General features: G+C 27.6%; 2 protein-coding genes across 2 annotated transcripts; one reads left to right on the forward strand and one right to left on the reverse strand.

Moving 5' to 3' along the window:
• Window positions 1–3,372: 3,372 nt before the first annotated feature.
• On the reverse strand, window positions 3,373–3,807 carry GO595_008083 (uncharacterized protein; the record flags this gene model as incomplete). Its single annotated transcript, XM_067921618.1, has 1 exon — window positions 3,373–3,807. One exon carries the CDS (start codon window positions 3,805–3,807, stop codon window positions 3,373–3,375), a length of 435 nt encoding a protein of 144 aa, XP_067771917.1.
• Window positions 3,808–9,338: 5,531 nt separating this feature from the next.
• On the forward strand, window positions 9,339–11,474 carry GO595_008084 (uncharacterized protein; the record flags this gene model as incomplete). Its single annotated transcript, XM_067921619.1, has 1 exon — window positions 9,339–11,474. One exon carries the CDS (start codon window positions 9,339–9,341, stop codon window positions 11,472–11,474), a length of 2,136 nt encoding a protein of 711 aa, XP_067771918.1.
• Window positions 11,475–12,146: the final 672 nt, after the last annotated feature.

A 12,146-nucleotide genomic window follows, 5' to 3' on the forward strand; every position in this document is an offset into this window, starting at 1 on the left:
AAATTTTTGAAGTTTTGAAATCAAATTAATTTCGAAATTATTATATGAATAAAATGTTCCATCTTCTGTTAACAAAAATGTGTTTTTATTAGTGGTTGTAATACATGCAATATTCTGTATATTAAGCGCTTTAGTTTTGTCAGTATTGAACTCATACAAATAAAGTATTCCATTTGATGTAAAAAGTGTTTGATTGGAATTAATAACATTAACATTCTTGATAAATGAAAAAGGACAACTAACTTTGGTAATGTTAATAATGTTACCATTGGAATCGATGAATATTAATTTTGGTCCAATAATGGCCATCCCAAGTAAAACATTGGAAATAAAAACATCTGTTATAGTTGATTTTAGGTGGATGGATTTCATTTCTGTTTTTAATAAAGAGGAATTTGTAAATTTCATAAAAAATATGTCCCCTGTATATGTGCCAAATATGATACTGTCTTTGATCCATTTTACCCATTTATTGTGCCCATATTCTTGTATGCTTTCATAATCCCTTTTAAAACTATCTATAAGTAAAGGATCTAAATCTGAAATATCAAATATATAAATTGTGTCAAGTGAAGCTGCAACAAATTTACTACCATTTGGTTCATTAAATAAAGAAATTATCTCTTGATTAAAAGAGCACTTTTTACAGTTAAAGGGAATCATTAAATTGCTTGATTAGATATAAGAAAAGTGACTAAATATTGAATGTGAAACAATCGTCTAAAAATTGTTGCCATCATGAGTTTACGTAAAAGTGACTCAGAAATGCACGTTAAATTCTAAAGGTGGGAAGTAAGATTAAATCTTCTTATTGGAAAATGGTTTTTTAATCATATTTGGGATATAACATCACCATACAAAAACTATTAACCATTCAGGGAAAAAAATTCATCAAAAAATATTAATATTTTTGCATCACATATTTGTCAAAAAAATTTATTAGAAATTTTTTAAATGTTGTACAAATGCATGCCTGATATACATACATAAAGTACTTCATCTGACACAAGTATTGATTTCTCAAAAATGTGTCGTTCGGGAAATTATTTTGAAATACTTTAGTTTTTAATATTTAAAAATAAATATTATATATGCTGCAAAAAAATTCAAAATCGAGCAGAGCGAATCTTTTGAATTGAGTGAAAATTCTCATTGTTGTTTCAAATCAATTCATTTTTTTTTTTTTTAATTTATTCCAAAACACAGAAATTTCATTGATTCATATTTCAATACTATATATTAAACTTGACTTGCGATTCCCATCGTATATAGCGATCATCCTACGATCTTGATATGATGAATATATAATATATATACATAGTTTCATCTATGATTAATATAAATCTATGAATAATATCTTGATCTATTAAGAAATTAAAAACTCAGAAATTATTTGGGAAATGATGAAATATTATATATTTTATTTGATTATATATAATCTTGATATTAAATTCTTTTCGAATCTATCGAAAATATTAATAAGCTCAAAAAATTTCAAATGTATTGATGGCATATTCATGTAATTGTCGTATATAAGTTATTTTCGATATGTGAATGCAAATCCGGCCATATATTAATACAAACGATACAGAACTTTCTAACGATAACTTTTTGGGCAATCGCTTAATAACACGCGACTTTTTCTGAGGAAATTTGAATGCTTTATTCCCACTTTTGGGTACATCCATGAGAAAAGGAAAAATAACACGCCACTTTTTGTGTGATTTATTTTGGCATTAAAGCAAGTCATCTTGTAGCATTTTTAAATGAAAACATGGTGAAACATTCATTTGTGAACGCAACGGCGACTTTTTAGAAAGGAGAATTTGGAATTCCAACAGTTTACAAAGGATTCTCGAATATGCTTATTCTCACATGATTTATGATGTTCTTTTCTCATGAACTGTTAAACTGTATATTCACATTTTTGATATTATGAGTTTAATATATTAAGTTTTTATTAAGTAGCTAAAACATTTTTTGGACATCTAGGTGCAGTATGAGTATCACCTCCACATATACTGCAACGATATTTCTTCTTCACTTTTGGAGCGCCTGCTTTATCCACATTGTTTCTTGGATATCTTGAAGGCGCTCCAGAAATCTGTATGTGTTCTGGTGGAAGAATATCTCCATCTTCTCCTGTTTCATGTTCAAGCGGACATAAATCATCTAAGGCTTTGTCTAGAATATTTCTAATTTCAAAAGATCAATTCGAGATAGAAAAAAAACGTTCAAATTTATCAATGCAATTACTGTAACTCCAATTGTTTACTTTGTTTTTTGGCCGTAAATATCTTTCAATGGTATTGGGATTATCTGTTTTATTTTCGTTAGTGATTATCCATCTACAAGGTATGTCATTGATTGTTAAGAGTGGGTTCTTATCTTCTTTAATTCTCATTAGAATAAAATGTTTACAAGGGAGATTGTATAATGTATGATTTTTGCAGCAGGTCTCAGAGTATGGAATAGACAATACACCATTTAGTTTGAGGTCCATATATTCAAAGAATATCATTGCTGAAGCAAATGTACCGAGTTTTTTCGAATCTTCTTTGCTCATTAATTCTTGTGGGATAATTGTTGGTTTATCACTCTTAGATAATATTCTAAGTCTTTCACCTTCTAAATAAATTGCATATACAAGATTTCCTAATGTTACAATTTTATGTTCTAGTAAATTCTTGAGACTTCCAAAAAAACCTTCAACTCGATTTGATGTTGTATTATCGCAATGTATATATTTTGAAATTATACTTGGTAGCCACTTATCCTGATCCTCTAATTAGTTTTGTAACAAACGCGATCCTTTTGTTTTTGGATGTTCATTTACATAATTATTACATGCATTGATAAATTCTTCTTCAGAAATTTCTTGGATTTGAAGCTTATTAAATAAATCACACATTTCTTGCCCTGCATTTTGTCGAAGATTACGAGAAATGTGAACACTGCAAAATATAATTTTGCAAAATGGATAGACAAATTTCAGTGTTTTGACCTGTGTTTTGTTTCGATCGCAGATAAAGAACTTGATATCACCTATTTTTTGTTTAATTTCTACAAAATAATTTATAAATTCATTCTTTGTTCGTGAGCATATTATTGCAAAAGATAATACTTGGTTTCGACCATTTTGATCTTCACTAATCATTAATAAAAGAGGGAGGTGATAGTAATTTGTACAACTTGTATCGTCAATAATGCACAGATCATTAGGTATTTTTCAGACATAATAGGTACGTGAAATACATAACATACATTAAAACGCTTATTTTCATCTATTATTATTTTGTTCGACCAATTATTTCCATTTTTCATTTGATCAAGCAATTCATCCATTTCATGATCTCGAATGTTTTTTAAGATCTATCTTCTTGTATTGTATAATACATCTTTCGAACAAACCAATCCTTGTTTGATGCGAATGTTATAGATCGATAATCCTTGTAATGTTGAATCTCTGATTTTCGTTTTTTGTGTTTCGCTTAGTTGATTTCTTTCTTTTCCGTTGTATGATGCAGAAATTTCATGTGTGTGGTTCAAATCGCAAGAATCGGATTGTGCTAATTGTGTTTCGGGGTTGTAAAGAATCCTAAGGCATGCATTGCAGTTATAGATTGTTCGATACTGTCTACAGCAGAAAAGTTGCATTGATCTTGATTCACCTGTTGATCTAGGAACATATCGGCACTTATATTGATCAGAAATCTCGCGCACCCGTTGAACAAGAGCATGTACATCTTCAAAAAATGCATTGTCAAGACGAGTAAATGCTTCTATGAGCTCAGGAGGAGTCTCCATTGCACTGATTTGGATGAAACATGATAAATCACACAAAATATGGCGTGTTATTTTTCTCTTTTCTCATAAATGTACCCAAAAGTGTAAATTAAGCATTCAAATTTCCTCAGAAAAAGTCGCGTGTTATTAAGTGATTCTCCTAACTTTTTTACCTAGAATAACAGTTTTTTTATTATTGAATTTTTTCAACGGTACTTTTTTCCCCTTCGCATGATAATTCAAAATCAATTGAAAAATTATCAGTCATCCTGTGTATTAATCTTTTCCCGATACTCATGTTATATAACAAAATCCTCCTTTTATTGTCTTTTTTTTTCAACTGATTGAATGATTTTTGTTCGTTCTTCTATTCAAATTTGACTACGAATAGATCGTTAACCGATAACGATGTAATTCATGAATAGTAAATTTACTATGATTCTTTTTTGACCTAGGATATGTTTTTTGCCGATAGCAAAAAACCCATAATTAAAATCTTATTTTATGCTATTCATTTCAAATTATGTAATATTAATTTTTGATTTATGTCTTTGATTCGGTTTTCAAATATATTATAATCGGTAATTTATATATGGCAACAGGAATTATTTGTAGTTCATAATATATATAATGATCAATTTTACATATTATAGAATAAATCAATATCCCCTCATTGACGATTTCGTTATCGGAAACGATATAAGATAATTGTGTGATTTTTATTCGTCCTACTATTCAAATTTGGCTGTGAACCCCTTTGTTCTTGAACTGTGTGAGTTAATTGAAGGTTGACTTTCTCTTTTTAACCTGGGATATGATTTTTTTATTCGGCAAAAATCAAATCCAAAATAAGACGAATTATTAACTAGAGAATGTATAATTAAAATATCAAGTAGATGAGAATTTACTATTCAAATCGATTTTTTTATTCGATCTAATTTAATATATCATATTTTTTCGAATAATAATTTTAGCAGATATGTTTTTTATTAGACTCGGATGGATATGATCTAAAATGGAAAATGTATATAATAAATGGTAAAAATTTATTTTTTCTTACATATCCTGAAATCCAACAAGTTTCATTTAGCAATTGTTCCCAACTCATCATTTGTAGCGGTTTTCAACCGTCATTTTTATTTGAAAAAAATTGGATTTTCAACTTTTTGAATCAGGTTTTTCTTCCTTCGGAAAGGGATAAGAGAAGACTCAGAAGATTTTCATAAAAAGATTTGGGCAAGATGGATGCGTTTTGGTTGAATAATGAAATATTTTTTAATGAAAAACTTCAAGTATATGAGATAAATGATGAGCTGCCTTTGGGATGGCAGAAAGATAATAAAGTTTTAATGAATAATGAAAATTTAAGTATTCCAAATAAAATTAAATATGTGAATGGATTTCATCATGAAGTTCATTCTATGTTTTGATTTATTATAATTTTATATAAAAATTCATATCACATGTCCATTAAAAATTTTTCCAGCGTCATTTAACAGCATTGGAATGAGTACATCAAAGATAAATTCCTTTCCAGACTTAATTGCACTTACAGAAATAATTTATAACATAAATACAAACAATCTTGATACATCTGTTTCTTCATTACGCAAATTTTATGATAATTCACGAACGTATTCATTCAACTTGATCATCTGCCGTTTCATTTACACTTTGTTTGTAACAAGACTGAAAAATATAGATATAATTATTGAGTTTTTGAATTTAATTGAACGAGATGAAAATAAAAATCAAGTTAAAATAATTGACATCTTTTCTCAATTCCTTCGGAAAAATAACTCACAAGAATCTAATTATCTTATCGGAAAGTTGATAGAAAAAGGTTTAATTAACTCATCGATTACTAAAAATATGAAAAATTTATTTTTTTCACATTTTAAAGCAAATTTCGTTTTAAACTATAGTTATCAATTTTCTGAATATTTCTCCAAAAACCTTGAAAAACTTAAAGCGAATAATTGGGAACTTCATCAGAAATATGTTAAAGAAGGAATAAATCAGAATGAAATTGCGAAAATAATTCGGAATGATGAAATAGAAAAACTTCAAGAAATATCATAAGAAACAAACTTCGATTTTAATCAAACAATAATACCATCACTTTATGAAAGATATTCAATTATAAATAAAGAAAATGTTACATTAATTGATTATGCAGCATTTTTTTCTTCAGTTAAATGTTTTAAATATTTACTTATGAATGGAGCAAAATTAGATAAAACAGGTAAATATGCAGTTGCAGGTGGAAATGAAGAAATAATTCATTTATGCGAACAAAATCATTCAACATTTGAAGATGCATATGAAGCAGCAATAGAATTTCATCGAAATGATATATTTAAATATTTTTATGATAATAAGTTAAAAGAAATTAAGAATTTAGAAGAATTAGGAGCAAAATGTGTTTTACATGATAATTATGAACTTTTATCATTTTTACTTAAAGAAGGAATGAAAATAAATGAAAATATTCTCATTGCTTCAATCATAACAGGGAATTTATATATTACTCAATATTTTCTCGAAAGTAATCATATTCCTATTGATTTTTTGAAAATTTCGGGTTTTTCTGGAAATGTGGAACTTTATAACTATTTAATTAACAATAGATACATTGATTTTAGCAAGATTGTTTGCTTATTTCATTAGATTTTTATTAAAATATTTCATCGTTTCATAAAAATTTTTAAATTTTTTTTTTAAATATTTTTAGCACTAACAAATGCTTCAAAAAATGGTTATACAGAAATAGTTAAATTACTTCTTGAAAAAGAAGTAATTGATATTAATGCTAAAAATGAAATTTATATTAATAATTTTCGATTACAATATAATATTTGGAAATTAATTAAATTATATGATACAGCACTTATGATTGCATCTGAAAAAGGTTATACAGAAATTGTTAAATTGCTTCTTGATCAAGAAGGAATTGATGTTAATGCTAAATCTATTTATTTGTTTTAAATAAAATTTATTTTTATAATTTTATATTTCAAAATAATATTTGGGAATTATTTAAATTATTTTGGACAGCACTTATTAGAGCATCTGAAAATGGTCATACAGAAATAGTTAAATTACTTCTTGAACAAGAAGGAATTGATATTAATGCTAAAAATATTGATTTTTTTTATTTGATATTTATTTTAATAATTTTATATTTCAAAATAATATTTGGAAATCATTTAAATTATTTTGGACAGCACTTATTAGAGTATCTTCAAATGGTCACATAGATATAGTTAAATTACTTCTTGAACAAGAAGGAAATGATATTAATGCTAAAGATATTTATTTTATTTAATATTTGTTTTAATAATTTTATATTTCAAAATAATATTTGGAAATTATTTAAATTATTTTGGACAGCACTTATATGGGCATCTTATGAAGGTCATACAGAAATAGTTAAATTACTTCTTGAACAAGAAGGAAATGATATTAATGCTAAAAATATTGATTTTTTTTATTTAATATTTGTTTTAATAATTTTATATTTCAAAGTAATATTTGGAAATTATTTAAATTATTTAGGACAGCACTTATGTATGCATCTAGAGATGGTTATACAGAAATAGTTAAATTACTTCTTGATCAAAAAGGAATTGATATAAATGCTAAAGATATTTATTTGTTTTATTTGAAATTTATTTTAATAATTTAATATTTCAAAATAATATTTGGAAATTATTTAAATTATTTAATACAGCACTTATGTTGGCATCTGAAAAAGGTCATACAGAAATAGTTGAATTACTTCTTGAACAAGAGAATATTGATATCAATGCTAAAGATATTTTTTTGTTTTATTTAAAATATTTTGAAATAATATGAAATTTCATATAAACATTTGGAATTACTTATAAACATATAAAACAGCGCTTATGATAGCATCAGAAAAGAAAAATGCAGAAATTATTCGATTATTTGCAGACAAAATTCAACATCATAAATGTGACGACATAATAAAATTAAAAGATTCTCAAGGATAAAAGAGTTAATATTTAAATATTGAAATAAACATTTCCTAAATTCAGTTTGTTTTCATATATTATTATTAACGCATTTCATTTGATTAATATTATTATTATATGAATCAAAATTTGATAAATATAATATTTTATATCATATTTCATTGTATGATTTTCATATAATTTGATGATAATTTTTGTGAAAAAAATGAAAAAATTCATAACAACAAAAAATTAATTATGATTCATAGTATTATTTACTCTTAATATTTAATGGAAATCTATTAAGTACACCTTATTATTTTTAGTCCCATAATACAAAATATTTGTATGGAATCGTACCAGCTACCCTTTTGGTCATTGATCATTTTTTTTTTCTTCTTTCCGATCAGAGATTTTGAGTAAAATTTTATCGGAAACCACATGAAAAGTGACATTTTTAACGTGCTTATGATCATTGATCATCCATTTTTTTTCACTCGACTTTTTGTAAATTTTACATAACGATAGAAACGATATTGTATAGTTTATGCTTTCAAATTTTTTTTCGATAAGTGACTCTTTACACCAAGTGAAATTAAATTAATAAAATTGAATAAAATAAGTGCCGTTTTGTATCATATAAAATTAAATTAAAAAAATTGAATGTGATAATTGTCGTTTCGCATTGATCAAAATTGAATAAAAAAATTCAATTCAAAAAATCATCTTGTTCGTGTGTGCGCCATATTTTCAAATAAAACTAAGACTATTTAAACAACCATTTCCTGTAGAATAAATTTTAATTTAGCGAAAAATTCGTGTACCAAGCGCTTATGGTCATATTGATTGACCTTGTGAAAATTATCACAAGTTTTCTTGCATGTATTTTTTCCTCAATCAAGCATAGTCATCGAATAGATCATGTGAAAAGAAACCTACCTACAACAAAAAAGCATCTAAAATAATTCAGATAAAAATCTATTGTGGATTTTATGATTAAATAATTCAACTGCATATAGATATTACGAGGCATAATGAAGGCTTCCATTGTTGGTGAAAAATAATATAATGGCTTTTTTGTTCTGTGTTTCATTTTTGTTTACTTGTTATGTTGATGCAAGTTAATTTATTTTTGGGTTTGGATTTCAAATTATTTTGGTATTAGTGCTAAGAAATAATTGGAAGGAGTGAGTATCGGTTGTTTTTTGTTCGCGAAGTAGTTTAACTATTTCTATCTGTACAGATCAATGTCATGATGATATATTCATAGAAGTAGGCAGGGTACCCTGTACGATAGGAATCAAATAACCCACAATTTCAATGTATTAAAAAAGTTTGTGAAACGCAGAACCAAATAAAAAAACGATTCGTTGGAAAATGATTTTCCTGTTTCCAAAACTGCACTGAAGGCGTTATTCAAGGTTCGAAAGAACCCAGATTTTTTTGTGAAGGATATTAACATAATTAATATGCGCTTTTAGCTAACACAATTAAACAAGCTGAGAAATGTACGTTATGTTGTAAAGGTGTAAACAATTTTTGCTATAGAAAAACTTGACAAACGAATGGAATTCAATGGCTTACGATGGTTCTTATAGTTTCTTGGAGCTGGATTTTGGTTTTCTTGAGCCTTCTGATTTAAATAATCTACAATCAACAGACTACAATCAAAGGATTTCAATTTCGCAAAAACTTCTAGATACATTTCAACAAATTGACACTAAAAAGATCGAATTATCAAACCTTCTACAATTTTTGGAAAAAGTAATAAATGATGAAAATTTCTCTGTCGCACAAAACTTGTCGTCATTTATATCAAAGTTAATAGCAAAAGTTGATCCAGATGAGATTAAAAAGAATCTTAGATATTTTATTTCAATTGCAATTACGCAATTGTTAGATAGCCGGAGATTTATTTTTCATCTAGGTCAAAATCTTTTATGTGATCTTATTACAATTCTTGATGATGAAGTTGTAATTCGTCAAATAGCATCACAAGTAACTCCATCAGCAAAATCATATACTGCAGTTTTTCGGTGTATTACAAGTCTTCTTTCACAAGGTTTAGTTAAGCCCTTGACTCTTATTCAATTTCCATTTTTCTTCGATGATGCATTAAACATTAATCAAACCTCTGTAAGACAAGCTATTCTATGGTGCCTTGATAACATTAAAAAGATTGAGCCTAAAACGTATGATATTCTCATCAGTCTATTATCCAAAAACTCGATTAACATCATCACCAAAGGAAATTATGACACAAAAAGAGGCCAAGAATGGGCTAGGCAAATTAATACAGCAGAGAACGTAACACTCAAATCTCTTTTTTCAGCCAAACAAATACCAAAAATTAACAACACATCAAATGGACATAGCTACCAAAGACCTCTTCTCCCAAGTGGAATGAAGCAACGTAATCAAGCAGTTCTTGGTTCAATCCCTTCTCGACTAATTTCAACATCACATACAACACCGGTCAATAATGATTTAACTGATTCATTAGAGACAAATCAAAACCTTTTATCAAACGAAAACAATTTTTCGAAGACGCAAAGTATTTTTCTTCCAAGCACAATACTTGATGATGAAGATGTTATTGAATCACCTGTCGAAGAAGAAGAAGAATTTGAAGAGAAGCAGCCATCGCCACAAACTTTCCCTCCTCCTTCTAATGCATTTAGTAAGACACAACCAATTCCCACTCCAGACAATTTTGATTTTCTAGATTCACCAAAAAACGAAACCGAAAATAAACGGTCTGTTATTAAACGGTCTCCAGTACATAAACGGCTTATCAACAGAGATGTGATTATCAAAACTCGAAGCCATAGCATTACTACCAATTCTTCCCATAATATTCTAAGCGACTATGCAGCTATTGATTCACAGCCAATTCAAACTTCAGGACATTATGATTTAGGTGATGGAAGTTCATCACCAATTCAATCAGATGTTGAATCTAAGTCTAAGTCATTAGTTCGGCCCAAACCTAAGCCACGACAACTTCGTGTTAAACCTCGAAGACAATCCAATACGACATTTCCAGTTCCACCACCCAAGAAGCAAGCTCCCAAAGTTACCTTCCAAAGCGTATATGAGCAGCTCAGTAACAGTGAGTGGAATGTCCAAAACGACGGTATCCTTAATCTCATTCCCAATATTGATAAATTTATCACACCGATTATTACCAATCTTAAGGACATTATTATGATACTACTTGAATGTTCGTCCTCATTACGTTCCACGTTAGCCAAAAATGCCCTTAACTGTTTACTTAAGTTACTTAAGAATGACAAAATTGATTTCGATCGAATTGCTGATTCAATTGCTCCTAACATATTACAGTTACTTACTTCGAGTCATCACTTTATATCATCATTAGCTGGTGAATGTTTCATTGCGCTCATTAATGCGATTCCTATTCAGCAGTCCATTGACATATTAATACGTGAACATAATCGTAAACACGCAGCATGTCGAATTAAAATTGCGTTTTGTTTGTCAACAATAATAAGCAAAACTACAAATTACTCGAAGCTAATGAAGACGTTGGCCGATTTAATGGGGGACGCAAATCAGGAAGTTCGGAAATACGCAAAATGCGCCGTGTGCGACGTGGTGAACAATGTCGACAACTTCGACCAATTGCTGGCAGATAACTTGCAAAATGATACTGATAGAAACGTTTTACGAAATGCAATTGCTAAATGACATTCGATTTTTTACTCGTTTGTTCTGTATTATTATTAAAGGAAATTCGTTTAAATTTTTTAATTATTTTTTAATATAATAAAAATAGAATTCGTTTTGTGGATAAACTCAACGTTTATCATATTAACATTTATGAGAACTAAAGCAATTCTCTAAAATTATCAAAAAGGAAAAGATGCAGAACCTAATGTATATTGATGATTGGAGTAAGAGTTTAAGCATATGTATGTAATAAAGTTATATTACTTACAAAACAAAAAAAAATATATACAAACTAAATTTATAGCATATTGGTGAAAAGGTTTAACAAAAGTATAAAAAGTTTTGAAGTCCTTGTGAAAGATTTGCATATTGCATAAAAAAGTATGATATAATAAAGATAAAATTCTTGTGCTAGGGAATATTCCTAATGAAGGTACCTCTCTGTGGAAATTGGTCATAACCGTTTTTATCCCTCACTTTAAAATCAGATCAAAATGGAATCGACGAATTCAAATAAAAAAATCGATAATGAGTTAGAAAAACTTCAAATGGTTCAAAAGACAATTTTCGGGTTAAATCAAGAAAATATTGATCAAACAGTAAAAGAAATAATTGAAATTTTTGATAAAAATTATCCATTATCATTTAATATAATTATTATTCAGTTGATATATCGATTATTTGTTAATA

The sequence above is a fragment of the Histomonas meleagridis genome (assembly GCF_020186115.1).
Source record: "Histomonas meleagridis strain 2922-C6/04-10x chromosome Unknown contig_6, whole genome shotgun sequence".
NCBI classification, from domain to species: domain Eukaryota; phylum Parabasalia; order Tritrichomonadida; family Dientamoebidae; genus Histomonas; species Histomonas meleagridis.